The 20283-nt window shown below is 41.6% G+C and overlaps 2 protein-coding genes across 5 annotated transcripts in view; both read right to left on the reverse strand.

Annotated features, from left to right (window-relative positions):
• Window positions 1–9984, reverse strand: part of cmtm6 (CKLF-like MARVEL transmembrane domain containing 6) — a 55404-nt gene extending 45420 nt beyond the window's left edge. Inside the window, exon 1 of one of the 4 annotated variants that reach the window (XM_061818820.1) lies at window positions 9906–9984. In XM_061818820.1, coding sequence (XP_061674804.1) covers window positions 9906–9969 — 64 coding nt within the window. In that variant the 5' untranslated portion in view covers window positions 9970–9984. Of the gene's footprint in view, window positions 1–760; window positions 943–9905 lie in introns of those variants that run through there. The other 3 variants (XM_061818822.1, XM_061818824.1, XM_061818826.1) reach the window with 3 other exon arrangements.
• Window positions 9985–12397: 2413 nt separating this feature from the next.
• Window positions 12398–19988, reverse strand: cmtm7 (CKLF-like MARVEL transmembrane domain containing 7). Its single transcript, XM_061820712.1, has 5 exons — window positions 19705–19988; window positions 18480–18656; window positions 17935–18033; window positions 17573–17654; window positions 12398–16507 (listed from the first exon to the last, which is right to left on the reverse strand). The coding sequence occupies exons 1-5, from the start codon at window positions 19813–19815 to the stop codon at window positions 16494–16496; spliced, it is 483 nt and encodes a 160-aa protein (XP_061676696.1). The 5' UTR covers window positions 19816–19988; the 3' UTR covers window positions 12398–16493.
• Window positions 19989–20283: the final 295 nt, after the last annotated feature.

Genomic DNA, 20283 nt, shown 5'->3' on the forward strand with positions numbered 1-20283 from the left:
CACACAAAAATACGAATGTATCTGAATGAAACACCACACAACCGACAACAGTTTCCCACTAAAATTCATTAGCATATATCAATAAAACTTATGAGCATACCTACGTAAACCATTGAGTGTAAGTTTAAAATGGCTCATCATGATGCACTTTCACAATATTACTCCGCAGTGTACCTAAATAACACGAGGGTGCCTCAAGACACATGAGCGTACATCTACAATGGGTCTCACACACTTTTGCAATAAAATTCATGAGTGTACTTTAATAGATAAAATGTAAAAATAAATTAAAACTCATGTATATGACATCTTAAAACTGAGCGTACTGCCTCGCTCGCTTGCACTGAAGCAATAAAACTTGTACAAAACTGTATTTTATTAAAATAAAAATAAAATGAATATAATGAGAATACCTAAAAAAGAAAAGAAAACAATCATGAGCGTACCTTTGAACTAGCTTGTCAGAATGCACTTTGATTAAAAAAAAAAAAAAAGAGCGTACCACAATAAAATTCCAAAGAAAGTCTTACGCTAACTCGTGAATTTACCTTTACACTGGCACATTAGTGCGCATTTTTGTAATGAAACTCGTGATTGCACCTAATAACAAAACTCACAAGTGCACCTTGCTAAAACTCACTTGTTACATTTGAACTGGCTCGGTAACTCTTTAGCATCCTTTAAATAGGCTACATAAAACTGATAAGCTAACTTTCAACTTTTTCGTGAGCATTTTCTTTCACAGTAAACCCCAGCTTACCTTTGAATTGTCTCGTTGGTGGGTTCCTTTCAAACATAAAACTTCCTTTCTTACTTCCCTTTCACAGTGAATTTCATAATGAGTGTAACTCAGAACATTAAACTTAGCAGTGAAGCTTTAAAGAAGTGGGTAAAATATGAGAATAGTTTAGCCTCCATCGTCCTCAGAATGAACATACAGAGTTCAAAGTTCCTTTTTCTCTTTTCCCGCCTCTCCACGGCCATCAAATTTAATTGGCCGACATCAGACTCACATGGTAAGGTCACGAGGTCACCTTATTAGGGCCTTCGGTTCATACTGTAAACATTATCGTGGGACTGTTATGTCACGTGATCAAGTCACATGATCCGATCACCCAAAAAAAATGTTTTGTGTAGGTGTGTGGTGAATAAAAAAAATCTATAACTGTGAATTTTGATTTAAAAAATGATTTGGAAATAATTTAAAGACAAAAGTACCCTTTCTTTGCCTCATTATTCAACTTTTGCAAATAAATATTTTTTTTTTCAACAAAAATAGATCTTTATTCTCCTACAATTATTAGTGTTTCTTTGAACCATTGGACATATTTTTCAACTATTTTTTAATACAAAATATGATCATAGTAATCTTGGGGGGACACTACCTGATACTAAAACAACTTTTAATTTGAACTTTGAATTATTTCTTGGAAATATATAGTTCATTTATTTATTTATTTGCTTATTTTTCTAAAATGGCCCAAAATATATTTTCTCAAAAATCTGCAACTTTTAGATTTTACTTAAGACATTATTAATTCTTATTCTTTTTGGATTCATAATCCTCCAAATTTTGTGTTTTGTTTTTCCACTTTAAATGTATGTTTTTGTACTGCTTTTTTTCTTGGAATAAAGATTATTAACTCGCCTAGGAAAAGTTTCACTACAGAATATAAAGTAAATACAGTACCAGATTTTACATTATCCACCCAACCATCCATTTTCCAAGCCGCTTATCCTCACAAGCGTTGCAGGAGTGTTGGAGCCTATCCCATCTAACTTGGAGCGAAAGGCAATAATTCATTTAAATTAATTATTTCTTTATTATTTCCCAGCAAAAAATCATTTCTTTTGTAAATACTGTTGCATTCTTATGATATTTAAAATAAGGTTTATAACAGATTAAAAAGATACATTTAAAGCTAATCACCCTGACATTAAAGACAATACAAAATGAGGTTTTGGCACTGCCACAAATAAACTTGATTAATTGTCTTGATTAGGGTGTCATTAAGTTAATGAGACCTGAATTTTTTTTTTTTTTTAACTGCTCGTCAAAATGAGAACTCAACATGGCCACCGGCCATGTTCCCGCTAAAATGCGACATCATCATGTGGGTCACTTCTCAGGACCCCTCATTAGGGACACACCATTTCATCCATCAGATAACTCATATCTTGTGTAATTTTGCAAATATCCTTATTATCGTATGGGGTTCTCAGAACTCCTATGGTGTTTTTTTTCTGATGGCACCACCTGGTCACAGGCACCATGTGATTGGGGTCACATGGGCCTGCAGGGCTCGATGGAACTTTTTCCGTCACGGCTGAGAAACAAACTATCTTTGAAGAATTTTCTTCTACTCGCCCTCCTCTCAATCCAATCTCTCTGGGGCAGATTGCTTTTGTCTGAATTGTCGGCGATGGCGGCGGCGCTGATGCAAGTGGCGGCAAGCGGCCAGCGTATGAACTCAATGGCCGAGGTCCACTTCCTGTTTGATTTGATGTAACGTTTGAAAACTGTCGGTTCACACTTTTATGTTCATTTTCCTCAGCCTTTGCCTTAAGTCTGAAAAAGACCAATGACAGCAGCAGGGAATGAAGTAAGACACACTTGCACACAAACACCTGAAAAAGTCTCATACTTGACTGAGATCCTCTTGCACGGGCTATGTCATGGTCCTGCCGGTCCCAGCCCTGACAGTGCAGGTCCCCTACACACCTGCGTTGATCAGGAGGCGCACACCTGCGCCTCATCTGCGATAATGAACCCCACTACTTATAGGACCCAGAGGACGGTCTGGCTTTGCCAGATCGTTGCCATCCATGCCTCGTTCAAGCACTTCCTTGCTTCTGATCGCCAATCCCGGTGTATCGACCTCTGCCTGTCCTCCGACCAACCCAGTAATCTTAACGTCCTTGATACTGCTGCTCTCTCTGACTGACCTCCCGGCTTACGACCTTGGAACGAATGAAGACCTTCTTTTAACTGCCTCCCTGCGTACCGAGTCATGCATTTGGGTCCACACTGGAGTTGTGGTTATGACACACTACTGACAAACACGACCAAAATTCTTTCCCTCTCTCACACACACACAACTACTTTGTTTCACTCGTACATGCGACCGAAACCTTGTTATAGTCACAGTCCGCCCCTTCCTGTGATGACAGTCAATCTGTCAGCTAATCACTAGCCACAGCGATACACTCTCTATTTCAGGCGTTGTTGATGATCCAATCGATCCAACTTCAAATACTTGGGGTCAACAATCGAAAGCAATGGTGAGTGTGGTAAGGAAGTGAAGAAACGGGTCCAAGCAGGTTGGAACAGCTGGCGGAAGGTGTCTGGTGTGTTATGTGACAGAAGAGTCTCTGCTAGGATGAAGGGCAAAGATGTTGAGGTTCTCTGTAGGAGTGAGTAGGATGGATAGGGTTAGAAATGAGCTCATTAGAGGGACAGCCAAAGTTGGATGCTTTAGAGACAAAGTGAGAGAGAGCAAACTTCGATGGTTTGGACATGTTCAGAGGCGAGACAGTGAGTATATTGGTGGAAGGGTGCTGAGGATGGAGCGAGAGAAAGACCAAAGAAAAGGTTGATGGATGTTGTGAGGGAAGACATGAGGGCAGTTGGGTGTTAGAGAGGACGATGCACGAGACGGAAAAAGATGACGTGCTGTGGTGACTCCTAACGGGACAAGCCGAAAGGAAAAGAAGAAGTTGATGATCCAATCGAGGTCAGAGTGTTTGACTGTCATACACGCATGACGCTAACAACTCAGCCACCTCATCACTTTTGCCTGTTCTACCTCGGCAATGAAGTGCGACTGATGTTCTGCTCTGCGTGAATTGTGAATTATGACAATGAAAACCGAGCCTTTCCCGACCTGCTATCTGTGGATTGCGGGGCATTGCGTCACTTGGACAAATTTCCGATCTTCAAAGCCTCACTCTCTTGACTGTGAAGTTGACTGCTCTGTATGTATCTTGGTTTTAAAGTGATCTGTCATAGCCGAGATTTAAGTGTTCAGTGCGTAGCGTAACTGCGATTGGGCGCGTTAGACAGCGTTGCAATTTCGCAGATGTATAAAGCCGGCATATTTAAAAATAAAAGTGCTGTGTGCGCCGGTGGACGTGAACACATCCAACTTCAATCAAAAGCGCTTTTTACACGGTCTGTACAACACGGATTTTCACCGATTGGTCGCGGGGTCGGAAAAAATATCGACCGCAATAACTGTAAGCTGTTACATTTTCAAGGAAAGTTGGTCGAATTCGGAGCGTGAAAGTGGAAAGTACAACAAGTAAAGACTTATTGATTCCGAAAAAGCGCTCGGGAAAGCATCGGTGGCTGTCGTCCTGCCGATTGGAAAAGGTTGCAACCTCGTTTTAGTGGCTAGTTGAGATTAACGACGCCGGATCGTGTGACACCCGAACACAAATAACGGAGGAAAAGTGTGGAGGAGAGCCACAAGGCTAAACATCTCCTCTATAATACCCCCTCACACACTTTAATTACTGCACACGCCAGCGCTCTCTCTCTCTCTCTCTCTCTCTCTCTCTCTCTCCTCTCTCTCTCTCTCCGTAACTGTGTGTACAAGTATCTCTGTGTGTGTGTACGGCTGATGCTGTTGCCATGACAACAGAAGCGGCGACTCCACTGTTGGCTGTCTGACCAACCTGAAAACCTGGAAAATGTCCCTAAAACATCAATGCATGCCTTCCTCACGCTTCTTTACATAAAAAAAAAAAAAAACACCGGCAGCACATTTCACCACATGTGGTCGTGTACAATAGTAGTAGTAGTAATACTGTACAGTGACACACAGACAGCCAGACTGATTGATTAATTGATTTGTTAGTTAAGGATAAATGAGTCAATATCTGCTAGGTCTGGACTGCTGTACGCTTTTACACAATTACTGATGGGTTAGTACACCGACAGATAATACACCAGGCCCCCGATACGAGTACTGGAGACAGCACGAAAGGTAAAGCACAAATGCGAAAACAATGCACTAATACTAACAGATGGCGGCATTATCAATAAATGAATGAATAAAATATGGGCGATGGGCAGTGGAAAAAAAAATGTGTCAACTTCTTCTTGGCTCTTCATCAAAGTGAAGGGAAGAAATTAATAATAAAAAGGTAGTGTTGGGGTTTTTGTGTGTGTCGTGACATTTGTCTTTGATGTTTATTTTCTTTCTTCTCACGCTCATTTGCATATATTTACATGAATAGTCGGCTGCCAAAAAAATTCCTCTCGGGGTCAGCGTTGGAATCTGTCGTCACTGATCATCATCTTGATCATCATCTTCTTAATCATTATCATCAAGCGTTGTTTCGGCACCACCAACGATCAACAACCCCGCTAATTATCGGCTAATCGCTAATTAAAATCATTATTGTGATTATATTATTGTTATTATGGTGAGCGTTATTGTTAGTAATTCATAATGCGTAGACAGTCGAGACTTGAAATATGACAACAAAATCCAGTCGAATTCCACTTGTTTCTAATTAGCATAGCAGATAGCGGCGTACTTATGCATGCACACGCAAACACGCACACACGCATACACACTGGCCTATTTCATTTTACATTTTAATAAAAAATAATAATGGACGTCTCTTCTTTCTTTCTCACACAGGACATTTACATATGTATGTATATATATATGTGTGTGTGTGCGCGCGCACATTTAAACATGTATAGATAGATAGATAGATAGATAGATAGATAGATAGATAGATAGATAGATAGATAGATAGATAGATAGATAGATAGATAGATATAGATAGATAGATAGATAGATAGATAGATAGATAGATAGATAGATAGATAGATAGATAGATAGATAGATAGAGATAGATAGATAGATAGATAGATAGATAGCACCATGATACTATGCCAGTATCATGCTAACATCAGCACGGTGTTGTGATATCACCACAACATTGTGACAATATCATTCCGGGATCATGATATCGTTCCGTTAACATATCATTGATGTGTCGTCATAACATCCATCCAGTATCACCAGATATCACCCCAATAACATGATGATATCACTGCAATATCCTATTTAGCCTCATAATGCACTGCGACATTGCAGGATTATATTATTCCGATATCGTCATGATATCACTCCAGTATCACAAGACCATCAGTCCAATATCCTCATGACATCATTTGACTCACACCATAGTATCACCCCAGTAACCCATTATGATATCAACCATTATGATGTTATTCCAATATGATAACATCACTGTTATCGTGGCAGTATCCTCATGATATCATTCCAGTATCGTGATACCGGTCAAATATATTTATTATATCACGGTAACACCGTCATGATACAACGTATCATATTCTCACATCAACCTCACTTCAATATTGCGTGACATCACTCTAGGATCATAATATCACTCCAATATCAGCAACTTGAATTTATTACCACCACACTTGTCGTGTTGTTATAAACCCAATACCAATACCCAATAAGCAGTTTCGTAAAAAGTAATGGTGTGACATATTTTCGACACAAATACATTTTTCTCCCCCTATCACCTGTTTCCAGCTGGCTGTAGCTCCGCCCTGCTGAGATGTCGTAGAAATCCCATCAGCATGATGGTAGTTCGGTGGTTACCATGGCAACCTGCCAGCACCAAAACCCATACGCGATATCTCTCACGCCGGCCTGTGGTTCACACGCGCCAACATCCAGGACTGAATTCTGATTGATGAAACCCCATAATACGCACAAATACACACAGACGGACAAAAGATTGTCCACGTGTAAAAAAAATTGTTCATTTGATGCTTTAATGCGCCGGGCTTCAAATGTGTCATGCCTCTATTCATGTGCATTTGACTCATGTATTCTAAACATGTAAAATACTGTATATTTGTAATATCGCACATGTAGCATGCATAACATTTTGAAAATGTACTGTATAACATTTACATTTGCAAAAATGTGAACAATTAAAAACTTTGTAACATGTGTAACTGTCACGAACCAACGGTGCAGGGACACACCCAAATGCTGGACTCGAAGACGAGGACATGATGTTAGACGTGGTTTTATAACGTGTCGATACCAAAAAGCAGTCCAAAACAAGGCAGAGCCACAAAAAAATGCTAGGTTAGGCAGGATCCCAAAAGACATTCAGCGAGGTCTGATGACTGTTGGGCACACTACCAAATTTAACAGGACGGGATTAACCAAAGGGCACAGAATCGCTGTGACGAGGATAGCACAACACTTCACTTACAATCAGTGGTGCCGAATCCAACTGGCAGTGAACGCAACACACTGACACAAGGCAACGAACTGGCAACATGGTCAATTAGAGTCCACATGGAAAACAGCTGTGCCCGGTGACAGGTGTCAGAGGTGACACCGCCCAGAGCGGTGGCCAGGCCACGCCCCTCTTGGCAGTGGTCCAGCTTTGCTTATGACAGTAACATCCAGCCACCCATCCATTTTCTGAGGCGCCTATCCTCACAAGGGTCACAGGAGTCCTGGAGCCTATCCCATATATCTCTGGACAGGAGGTGGGGTACACCCTGAACCGGTTACCAGTCAATGTGCAGTAAATAGATACACTACAGTATAGACAACTTGAATATCTCTTTTTTTTTTTCAGGAAAGGTGTCAATTTTGGTCTTGTTGGATCTCAGCACGGCTTTTGATACAGTAGATCACAATAAACTCCTAAACAGGTTGGAAACGTGGGTAGGACTAAATGGAACGGTCCTTAAATGGTTTAGGTCCTACCTGGAGGAAAGCAGCTACTTTGTGAACCATAGGAGGTACTCATTCTCAGCGAATGGCAATGACCTATGGGGTCCCTCAAGGGTCAGTTCTTGGACCTCCCCTGTTCAGCCTGTACATGCTACCCTTGGGTCAAATTCTTCAAACTTTTATTTTGACGAAAATAGCTATGCAGATGACAGTTATATTTAGCTGTGTCTCGAGGTGACTACAGTTTAATTGAGGTTTTGTGCCATTCTCTAAATCAGATAAATAACTGGACGAGCCAAAATTTTCTTCAACTGCATCACAAGAAAACGGAGACAATTGTTTTTGGCCTCTCTTATCTTTAAAAACCAAAGACCACGTCTGAAATCTTGGTGTTCTCATTGATTCCGACCTGACTTTCAACAATCATATCAAAGCAATTGCAAAAAGTGCCTTCTACCATCTGAAGAACATATCTAGAGTCAAGTCTTTTATGTGTCAAGCAGACCAGGAAAAGCTCATCTGTGCTTTTATCTCAAATAGACTTGACTACTGTAATGGTCTTCTGACTGGACCCCCCCCCCCCAAAAAAAAAAAAAAAGCGTATTAAACAGCTGCAGCGAATTCAGAATGCTGCAGCTCGGGTTCTGACCGGAACAAAGCGGTCAGAGCATATAACTCCAATCCCAAAGTCCTTGGACTGGCTTCCAGTCAGGATTTAGAATAAATTTTAAAGTTCTGCTTCTGGTCTATAAATCACTAGATGATTTAGGTCCTGAATACATGAAAGAAATACTTACGGAATACAAACCCAGTAGCGCTCTGAGATCAATTGAATCGGGTCAAAGTTCAAAGCAAACATGGTGAAGCAGCATTTAGCGATTATGCTGCACACAAGTGGAAGAAGTTGCCAACACAGGTGACGTCAGCGCCGAGTGGGAATGTTTTTAAATCCAGGTTGAAAACTCTTCTTTTTTCTCATGCTTTTTAGAATATATCCATTTTTCAATCAAATTACTTGCACTTTATGCAGTTTTAATTGTCTATTTTTAAAATATTTTATTGTTTTTATCCCGTTTTAAATGTTTTATCTCTTTGTTTTCAAATGCCTTTAATGATGTAAAGCACATGGAGTTACCTTGTCTATGAAATGCGCTATACAAATAAACTTGCTTTGCTTTGCTTTGTTTTAAGTTTGAGTAAAGGCTGAGATTTGAACCGAATGCTCTAACCCCTTGTAAAGCTGAATATAAAAATACATACCCGTTGTGGAAGTGGATTGAAAAAAAAAATTGCCTAAAAGCTTTTCACCACGCCAACCTCTCTGAAGGAGTTGACAACTATTTAGTGCAGCATGCAGTCTTCTGGAGGAGGTATTATTTTCATAAACCGTATTCTTTGGGGTTTATATGAAGTTGGCTTAATTTGCTCCTGAAATCACAAAGTAACAGCCAAATTTGAAAACATTGCGGTGAGTGGAAAGTGGTCATTAAAGTGGGTCAGCGCTCCCTGCAGTGGACAATTAGCAGCACAAAAAATAAATAAATAAATAAATAAAAATAAAACTAACTTTCATTCAACGATTGCAGATAATGTGTTCTATCCCCAGGGGCCGGATTGGATCCCCGACGGGCTGGGTCGGACCCACAGGCTGCACATTTGATACCCTTGCTCTGAAGGTTTTGATTGCGAGGTCAAAAGCTGTCAAGCTTTGAGCGTTAATTAGCGAGCGGCTAGCTGACGGCGCTAATGACCCGCTTACAGCCGTCACCACTTTTTTCACGCCGGAGCTAACAAGCAGCAACGTTCAACTTCTTCTTCGTCATCATCATCATCATCATCCTTCACTAATTACAACATCTCACCTCTGAGTGTGTACTCTATGTGTGAGTTTTTGTGGGCGCATGTGAGCTCCGCGTTCCCCCCCTCATTAAGCATCAGCATTAAATTAACCTTTGGACACTTTTGTCAGTCCAAACGAGTCGATCTCAGAGCGGCTCGTGATCAGCTCACATGATCTGCTGGCGCGGGTGAAGATGGTAAGGATGTTCACGTTGTGACGTTAAAAGCACAACAATAAATATGTAATTGTCCCTTACCGTGAGGCCTCGATCTTGATGGGAGCGTATGTTGCTATGGCAACCATTTCCTCACCTGTTATCTGCGCAGAGGAGGATGGGTAGCTCCGGAAGTGGCCAATCAGAGAGCAGCTTTTCATGTACGCTGTTTTCAGGTGAAGGGGCGGGACTAAAGCGCGCTTGTGTGGCGTTGTCATGGAAACGCTTCCTGTTGAGCAGGTGATGCCACTAAATGGGTTTATTTGCAAAATTTATAGTTGTGACGTCATCTTAGCGTCCAGGTTCCCGCTCTGGCTGCTCGGATACTTCCTGTTTGGCCATCACAGCATGTTGTCATAGCAACAGCCTGCTAAGTTTCAAGCACAGGTTTAATTCCTTCTCACAGGCCGTTGGTTGGATCCACTGCCACACTATGTCGGGACAAAGGTTGAAATTATTGTAGGAATTTGGAAGTCAATCACGCATGTTTGTGTGAATGTTCAAGTGTGCATATAATTGTGTGCATATAATTGTGTCTGTGAACATGTGTGCATGTTAAAGTGGGTACACGTTTTTGTATGTACATTTGAGTGTTTTGTGTGTGTGTGTGTTGTGTGTGTGTGTGTGTGGTGTGTGTGTGTGTGTGTGTGTGTGTGTGTGTCTGTGTCTGTGTTTGGGTTCTGGTTCCTTGTGCGCGTGTCAGACTGTGTGTATCTGTTTTTTTTTGTGGGTGTCTACACGTTTTTGTGTCTGCGTGATCGTGTATTTAAGTGTTTGTGTTGTTTGGGTCGATAGCTGTCTGCGTGTGTGTGTCTGTATTTTTCTGTTTGTGCGTGTTCTCGTGCATTGGGTGTCTTCGAGTATGTGCGTTTGTTTTTGTGTTCGTGTTTTGTGTGTGTTTACGGCTGTTTGTGAAGGTCTGCGTGTGTCTTTGTGCGTGGCTCTTTGTGTCTGAGTGTGTGCAGTGGCGTAAAAATATCTGCCGGAATCAAGAATCCATGTTAAACGCTGCTGACCCCGAGTCAGGTGATTTCACGTGACAGGTGAGAGTTGTGGGTCAGCGGTAATTGACTGTGGTGTGTGTGTGTGTTTTTTTTCCTGACACGACCTGAACAAAGGGAAACTTATCTTGAAAGTCACTCAGCCTGCTGGAAATTAAAACTTGTGCAAGAGGGAACTCTAGTGGTCATGCTGTTCAAGTGCATTAGACAGTGATTTACTGTGTGGTTTTATCATGTGACTAATAATATCTACAATTCGGTGCATAGTTCGTAGTATTTGCCGTATCCACTAATCTATAAACAAAAAAAGACTGGGTAGCGCATACACATCGAGCGCTATAACCGTTGGTTGACGACAGTTGGCCGCCATCTTGGTACTCCCAAAACGTGTGAAGGCATGAGTTACGGGTTGGATTATGGCCGGGTTTTTCCTCAAAATTTGACATGTGGAATTAAAACTCGTCGTGTGAGCTTGACATTTTTTCAGTTCTGGTAACATGAAGGATTTTTAATTCGACTTGGTAAACCAAAATAGGTCCGTAGTAGTGCAAAGGAAAGACATAGAACACTGTGACTACCAAGAAACCTTGCATATGACGATAACTTTTCCCAAACATATCATAGCAAAAAAACTAAACATTTTTCTGTCATAAAAACATTACATTTTAAGTCAATCAGATATATTTTTGGAAATAAGAACTCGCAATGGGAAAATACACGCTAAACGCATTGTTCATTTGCTGTCTCTGCAACGTTCTATTTCAAAGATAATGTAAACTTGCTTCCTCGCATTTCAAAATCAAATTCAATTTGCAGAGATCTGTATTATGAAATTCATCAAAAATTCTATAGAAAATGTGTCTTCTTGCTTATCCACTGATGAAGTTTTTGGGGAAATATTTACGTTGCTTTTTTGTGAAAAACCGTCAGCCTATAAAAGTGAAGCAGAGAGTGAACAAAAACAACCGTAAACAAAACTTTGTTCAAGTGAATTAAAGTCAGAAAAAAAAAACCCTTTACAAACAAACTTTAACAGTGTCAAAGTAAATCTTTCTGACTTACCTGTGGAATGTTTTCTCACAGCCACAAAATTGGCTGCACAGGTCGGCATGGTTATTTTGGGAGTATCAAGATGGCGGATGGCGACTTTAGTTTTGGTGGCCAATGAGCCATCCAGTTTTTTTTGTTTTTTTAATCAGTGGCTGTATCCCTCTTCTCTCGCCATGTTAATTTAAATAGACTCCATCTCAGTCTAATTCAACTCAAAATTGTCCATTGTTGTGAATGTTTCTTTGTCTATGTCTGCACTATGATAATGGGAAGAAATGCAACAAACCCGTGATGTTATTGGCCAGATAGGAGTCACGCTTTGGTGCAATAATGGTTTAATCGACAACATGCAGCACATCACAATTTCAAACTGGAAAAAAAAAACATACAAAAAAACAAACAAACATGAAAGCGCATATAAATACATAAAATCGCATCTCTTAGCATGAGGCTAGCCTAATGGCTAGCCACGACCAGGCTAACTACTCCAGTGAGTGGCACTTAAGGCACTTTGGGAAAATATAAAGCCATGGAAAGAGCAATTCTGTTGGAGGTTTTAAGACCACGTGTGCACAAAAAACTGTAACCATAATAATGAGCATGAAAATAAAAGTTGCAGCAGGATTCAAACATTCACTGGATGCTAGAATATAAATACATCATTTGCTATGATCCAATGCGATCGTGAAGGGAGTCAATGCCACTTCGGGGAAGTGTGCCAACATTCATTCAAAATTAAACATTTACATTACTTGTAAAAACAACTTTCAGCATTTGCTCCAAAAAGTGTAAAATCAGAATAAAAACAAAACTTTTGTATGCAGTATTTGCTAACAGCTAACATGTAATTCACACTGATCATGCTGTGTCACCAATGTTACCCCTTGAACATTAGCTTGTCACGTCATATTTTGATTGATATTCATTGTACATTCACTTGTATCCTGAAGAAATAAAAGTAAATTAAACAAATGGGCCCTTAGCCTTAAAAAAAAAAAAAAAAAAGTCTGCAAACTTGCTATGCCCACTGTCTGTCAGTATGAGCCCAAAATGTTTGCTTCAAAACAAAACGGCTGACTTGCTATTTCATTTCAAGCGTGGATGCTTGATTTCTTTTTTTTTTTGCGTCCGATTATGATTGACCCACTAAGATGACTAGGAATTATTTGTTAGTTTGGCCGACAATTTCATTATCAACTTCTCTTACGTGAAATAAATAAATAAATAATCGCTTCGACTGTGGCCGAGCTGCCGGTGAGGCCCCTCAATCTCGTGTGTGCGCTTGGGTCGATTCAGCAGAGGGGAAGGCAGGGAGATAGAGGAAGTGATAGGAACCTCCACTGTGACTGGGGCTTGACTGATGGTGAAGCCGCCTTACTGGGTCTTGGCTGTGATTGAGTTTACGCTATGGTGAAAATGACGGAAGAGCGAGGAGGAGAAATCAATTCTAAGTGTTGAAAACCAATCGGGGACCTGCCACCGGCGAGCCTGCCCTGCCTTTCTCGAGAGGTGATTTTTTTTTTCTGTGGGGTAATTCGCCCAAAGTAGCTGCGTCACACCAAAATAGATGACTTCCTCTTTAAAAGGAGTAATCGAGTGCTTTGTATGAACAGCGAATCCAATAGTTCATGTAATATGTACCTTATTTTGACAATGTGATGTTAAATCCTCTCTCATGTAAGTGTCTTGAGAAGATTTTTTATCGACTATAACGAATTTTCAGGGGTGCTGCCATTTTCACGAGTCGCATGATCTACGTGGGCGTATGTGACGTGTACCGTGCCGTTCCAAACGCTCGATTACGTGGGACACCATTTATGCCCAGCGCTAATTTCTCGGACTTATCCTCATCTGATGAAGAAATAGCAGTATCGGTTGATCGGGAAGACGGAGGAATACTTCCATACAGATTTGAACACGTAGCTGTAAATGTAGAATTTTCGGATGGTTCTTCGGGTGGAATGACGCTGAGTCTGACTACTCGGAGTACTATGCGCGACATAATTGCGTAAACAAAGGCCCACGGGAGCTCTGGGCCACCAGGCGCCAATGGTTCTTCGGACGGGAATGACGCAGAGTCTGACGAGCTTTCAGGCGGTGGAGGCCTTTAGGCTAGCTTTGGTGGTGGCGGAGGCCTTTAGGCTAGCTTCAGCGTCCGGGGCTAATGGCCTCCGCCGCCCACCTCGTTAGCCACGGACACCGAAGCTCGGCTAAAGGCCTCCACGGACGTCGAAGCTCAGCTCGCACCCCGCCGCCAGAGATCGTGGCCCGCCTTTGGTGGCAGCGGATGCTGTTAGCCTAGCTTTGGCGTCTGGGGCTAACGGCCTCTACCGCCTGGAACCTTGGCTCGCAGCTGCTGCCGGAGCTCGCTCGTCAGACTCTACGTCATTCCCGTCCAAAGAACCATCCGTGTCTGCCTGCCCGGGGGCCTTTGTTTACGCACTTACGTCCCACGCGTAGCCCTCCGAGTAGTCAGACTCCGCGTCATTCCACCTGAAAAACCATCCGAATATTCAACATTCTTTACGGCCACAGGTTCAAATCTATATGGAAGTATTCCTCCGTCTTCCCGATCAACCGATACTGCAATTCTCTCATCGGATGGGGATAAATCCGAGAAATCAGTGTAATCAAGACTTTGTTGGGGCACGGTACACGTCACATCCGCGCACATAAGTCACATGACTCGCGAAAATGGCAGCGGCCCTGAAAATTCGTAATTATCGATAAAAATCTTCTCAAAACACTATTAAATGAGAGCGGATTTAACATCACATTGTCAAAATAGGGTACACATTACACGACCTATTGGATACATTGTTCATGCAAACCACGGGATTTCCCCTTGAATTAACATTTTTGGAGACTCCCGTTATGCAATAAATTGACTAAATTTCATGTCGCTAAAACTGGTGTCGGGAGCTTTTTTTTTTTTTTGGGCGTCATGTTGGGGACCCCTAAAATACAAACATTTGACCAGGATACAAAATAATAAATAGTGATTCCAAGAGGGTGCTCGGATCCTGAAAAATGATTGGACGTAAAAATCAGTGGAATGTGATTGGTCAGAGAGCTACACATGCAGGTCGCGTAACGCTAGCAGGCATGCAAACCCGACTGCTATCTATTATACAAACGTCAAAGTTGTTTTTGTTTAACAGTCTGTCGACCTTTGTGTGCTTTCACATCATGTTTGATCAGCGTAAAAGTGTTGTTGTTGTAATAGTTATCATTGTGTAAACTTGATCTCGGTGGGATGTCGAAAGACTAGCACCGTGCATGCTGAGCTGGCTGTTGCCGTGACAACAGTTTGCATGTAACCCGTAAGGAGGTAATAATTGGCACACTGACAGATTACATTAGCCTTAGCATGTGTTAGCATGCCAAGTGGTGACACTTCTTTAGCCGAAGGTGGCACGTGATGGTGAAGGCGACTGATGTTTGTGTCTGCGGGGCTCGTGGGCTACATGCTAACATTTCCTTTAACCTAGCGTGTCTGGTGGTGATGATGAGGGTGCTTCGGCATTGCAGCGGAATGCAAGATTAATAAGGATGTTTGATGCTACTTTGCCGACCAATACGAGTATTCAATATTGCGTAGTCACCAATCGAAACAGCAAGTACCGATACTACTGGTACTTTTTATATAAATATAATTTTCATTAAAACAATGACAAATACTTAGCATCAAAATACGTTTCTTAGTTCTTTCCACGATGTGTCAAACCTCTGCAGTTTAGTGCCAAAATACTGGTGAAGAAGACTTAATCATTGCCAGATTTTTTTCCTATATCAGTTGCTAGTATCGGGATCCAGTATTGAAATAAGGCCGGTATCCAACCAATACTCCACTTGCCCATTAGCGAGATTAGCATATTAAATGCTACCAATTCTTCAGCCTAGGCGAAGTGCAGATGATGCTGAAAATGCTATGTTAGCTGGCAAAATGCTAACATCTTTAGCCTAGTATGTCTGATGATGGCAAAAGTGCTTTAGCAGTACATCACTTTTCTCTAGCGAATTGTGTGCGTGCGGGGAAAGTAGTTGACCAGCATGGTGTTTGTTTGTGAGGTTACCAAAATGACATTAGCCTCACACGGTACGCGACGTGTCTGTGAGGTTACGAGCTAAATGCTAACACTTCTTCCGCCTCGCGTGGCGATCGGCAAACGATAAATATGTTTTAGCATTGTGTCTGATTGCAAAGTTAGCATGTTCAATGATAGTTAAATTGTGTTAGCAAAAAAATAAAATAAATAAACGGCACAGGGAGGTTGTTATGGCACACAACAGGCAACAGAAGGTGCTTCTCTCTCATGGGTCTCTAAATAAAAAGCAAAAAATAACGCGACACTTTTGTCAAGCAGCAGGAATCATGGGAAAAATAGTCAGGAAGTTGACTATGGATTGTTTGCAGCTGTTGTGAAACAATGACGTGAATGTGACTATTTGAAGCATGGCCAACATTCTGACATCTTTTTTTTTCCTGAATTAAAAAAAAAAAAAAAAAAACAATACTGCTCATGGATCCCCTCCTTCGTGCCCAGACCTCATCGAATCATAATTACATGTCGACTTGTTGCTAGGCAGAACAGTGAGCCGGCTCCAGAGGCAGCTAATTTTGTTTCTGGACATTACACGGCCGCACCTACACGGGGGAAACAAAAGTCCTTTGAATCTCGTGTTATTTTATGTAACACATCATCAGTCACCCACATTTGAAAAATGCACAGGTGTGGTCAGTCACGCTCGCCAATTAAGTTGCGGGTGTGATCAGGGATGGAATCTCAAGACCTTAAAAATAACTTACTGGATTAATATAACATAACTGTAAATTAAATATAAAATAAACAACTAAAATAGAAAAAAAATTAAAAATCAGAAATGATGATTTTCAATTTCAACTGATATTAGTAGAACATGATATAAAACGGTATTTAAAAATTTTCATCAATAAAATTCTTGATTTTACAAACTATCTGAATAAAAGTTAAATGCTGAAAGTTTAGTAGTTCAACATAATCGGCATTAGTGGCAACAAGCTAGCGATACACTGGAACAAACATTCCTGTCGGCAATCGTGATGTATTGCTGGGGTGGGAGGGGACGGGGGGGGGGGTCCACGCATCGCCGTGACTACCATGTGCGTGCGCTCGACGTATTGGCCACACCTGAATCAAGTAACGAGGTGGATTATAGTCTAACGTCTTTTTTTTTTTGGGGGGGGGGGGCAATCCGTCACTCGATCAACCAAAACTGCCTCGCGATCAACCCATTGAGCACCCCTGGTGTAACGGAATTTCCCTTAGCGAGGCTCGTGATGCTGATGAGTTTCGACGTAAATGCGCTCGCAGTACGTGAAGCACCTCTGAACTTGCACTTTCGGCCTCACTTCCGAACCTGCTCAGTACGGTTAACTTGCATTTCCTGTTTCTGGGTGAAGACTGATTGTATAGTAGCAGCCTTGTTTTGTTAACAAGGTTTATGAAATAAACACATAAATTAATGTCATGACTACACAAAATAAGCAACGTATTTCAATATCTATTTTTTCTACTTTTATTTTACATGGGTGATTTTTTGTGCGTGGTCGCGCTCGTCAAATGTGAGTGACTGCATCATGAAGGAATAATTATTAGGACAGCTAACACAATCATGTAACACATTTGTAATAATGAGTATGAATAATCATTAAAAAAAGTAAATATGATACCAGTGTGGTGTGGTCCGCAGGAGACACTGTAAGACGTCCACAAGCTGACTGCCATCAGGAAGGTGGTGATGAAACCAAACACCTGACACACAAACATGATTACAACAACACTCAAACACAACCACGAGGGGCCAAATATGAAAAAGAAAACACATGACAACACGTAACATTATAAGACATGGCAACAACAACACATCCAATAACAAGTAATGTTGTGCAGTTACACAAACACATCACACACAAACAAACTAACATATACCAATATAGGACAACAACAACCGTGGTAACACACCTAGACAACAAAAAGAACAAAAACATCCCAATAACACACAAACGTGGCAAAATGAGTGTCGTAGACTTACGGAAGCCGCTACCAGGGCAGACACCCCTCCACTCTTCACCACTGCCACGATGGAGGCAATGCCGATCAGCACTGTACCCACGCAGTAGTGGAAGAATTCCTAACGGGAGGACGACAAGAAGAAAGGGAAGGGAGATAGATGAGAAGGAGGAGGAAGAAGTGGAGTGGAAGAGGAATAGAAAAAATGAGAAGGAAAAGAGGATTAGAAAGAGGAGGAAGGTGGTGAAATAAGAAGGATGAGAGGAGGAATAGAAGGGGGATAAGGAGAGGGGCGAGGAGAAGATAGTGGAAGAGGGAGAAGAAAAAGGACAAGGAGAAGAATCGGTGGAGGGAAATGGGGAAAGAATAGGAGGTGGAGAGAAAAAAAAAGAGTAGGAGGGAAAACAGAGGAGGAGCAGGAGATGGAAAAGGAGGGGTATAAGAAAAGAAATAAGAGAAGTGAGATGGAGGAAAAAGAGAGACGAAAAGCAGGAAGAGGAGTACAAAGTTGATGTGCAGCAATGATGAGAACGTGAGGGGGGTGGTGTGATTGTGGGCGTGGCTTACAGTGAGCAGCCAATTGATGCAGGGCATCTTGGCCTGTAGGCGGCACAAGTGCATGAGGAAGAAGACCAGGAGCACCACCAGGAACCAAATGGCCACCACCTCGAAGTACTGGAACGCCGCCCAGTTAGGCCAGCCCCGCGCGCAGTGGACGCACAGGAAGGAGACCAGCAAAGCCACCTGGAGGGGGCACAAACACATTGGCAGAGATCACTTTGTTTGAAAGACGTCATTTTCTATTGGAAAGGGCTCCGCATAGTGTGATGCGGATTCTATTTACCATCCAAACATTGTACACAAAGGTTGGCCATATATATATATATATATATATATATATATATATATATATATATATATATATTTTTTTTTTTTTCCCCCCAAGATCTATTTTTTTAGCAGCCAGCCTCTTGCAATCTACTGACCGGGAAAAGTTCTTCTAGTGGAACCAATGTTTCACAAGGACATTTATTGCAGACAGACCGAGTGTTGGCACAGCGATAAACTATAGCGTCTCTTAGGTGCGTCATGTACATTTAACTTTGCATGAATGAGCAGCATGGTTAGCTGTTTTGTTTATTTTTCCGACAATGGGAATCACGAGCGCGTGAATACTAATGGAAAATGGCAACCATTTTGGAAAGGCTTATTTTGTTGTCTTAAATTTTGTACAAAGTTTATACCACACACTCAGTACCAGTGGTCATTACTTAAGTCCTCGAGACAATATCTGGAGAATCGTCAGAGCATTTTAATTATCTTTTTTTTCTCCCAAAGCAAAACTTTAGTGTCTGTCATGAAACACAGATCAAAGAATATTCAGTTTCGAGAGGGTGAAATTAGAGCATTTGGACAATTTCAACCTCAAAGCAATTTAGCTGATTAATTCAAATCATAATTCAGATATCGAGTAATCGGAGAATTGCTGCGCCACTGCGTACAACTAAAGGTCATTTGAGCAAGTCGGAACTAGTATCCCTTCAAATTAATCAGTGTCCAAGAAGTAGCTCTCAATTCCAGAGATTGGTGCCCCCCCCCCCGGTTGCCGTATATGTGTTGTATGGAACCACACCCACGGGATGTCCTGCCTCGTGCCCGCACTGCCCCCCCCCCTCCATGTTGCCTTGATGCAAGCGTTTTTTTTTTTAAGGTAGTCAGCTAATGGCGTCACTCTGCTGCAGTGTGGAGTCGCTGTAGTGTAAAATATTGTCGTCGTTGTGTGGCGTCTGACCATTTGGGCCATCTTGAGCAGTCCCGGGATGGTTCGGATGTATCCCAGGTTGAAGAAGGTGTCGGACGAGGAAGTCCTGACGGTGATGGTCGGGCTGACCGTGTGAGACATCTTAGACTGCGTGCTAAGAAAAAAAAAAAAAAAAAAAAGACTACTGTACGACCTTATAACGAGAAGAAAGACCAGAAAAAGAAGAAGTCCTCCTCGAGTTGTTAAAACGGTTCCGGTGCGCAAAGGCGCCAAAACATACGCCCAGTTTGCGTGAACACTTCCGCTGACGTACTTCACAATTAAAGAGCAGTCGGACGCGCAGTTCCGGCCTTCCATTTCACGACAAAAGTCTAGTTGAAGAAGAAAGTTGGAATTTTTGGCTGAACGATATGACACTTCAGTTGTGGTTCTCTTGCAGAAAAAGAAAAACATTTCCAACTAGATAAAACATTCATGAAGGTGTTTAAGGACAAAAATAATTTACAATTGTAAATTGATTTTACTCCTATTACATTACAGACAAGTGTAGTCTGAACTTTGACCCCCAAGTCAGGAGATGTTTCAACTGAACACAAAAATATACACGTA

The sequence above is a fragment of the Syngnathoides biaculeatus genome, chromosome 5 (assembly GCF_019802595.1).
Source record: "Syngnathoides biaculeatus isolate LvHL_M chromosome 5, ASM1980259v1, whole genome shotgun sequence".
In the NCBI taxonomy this organism is placed as follows: domain Eukaryota; kingdom Metazoa; phylum Chordata; class Actinopteri; order Syngnathiformes; family Syngnathidae; genus Syngnathoides; species Syngnathoides biaculeatus.

Bases quoted from the DNA above. Each gene is read 5' to 3' on its own strand.
- cmtm7 (XM_061820712.1), bottom strand. From the start codon at position 19,815: ATGTCTCACACGGTCAGCCCGACCATCACCGTCAGGACTTCCTCGTCC. The intron at 18,657-19,704 runs GTCAGACGCCAC...TGCCCCCTCCAG, and splicing joins TGCTCAAGATGGCCCAAATG to GTGGCTTTGCTGGTCTCCTT. The intron at 18,034-18,479 runs GTAAGCCACGCC...TCCTCCCGTTAG, and splicing joins GCATCAATTGGCTGCTCACT to GAATTCTTCCACTACTGCGT.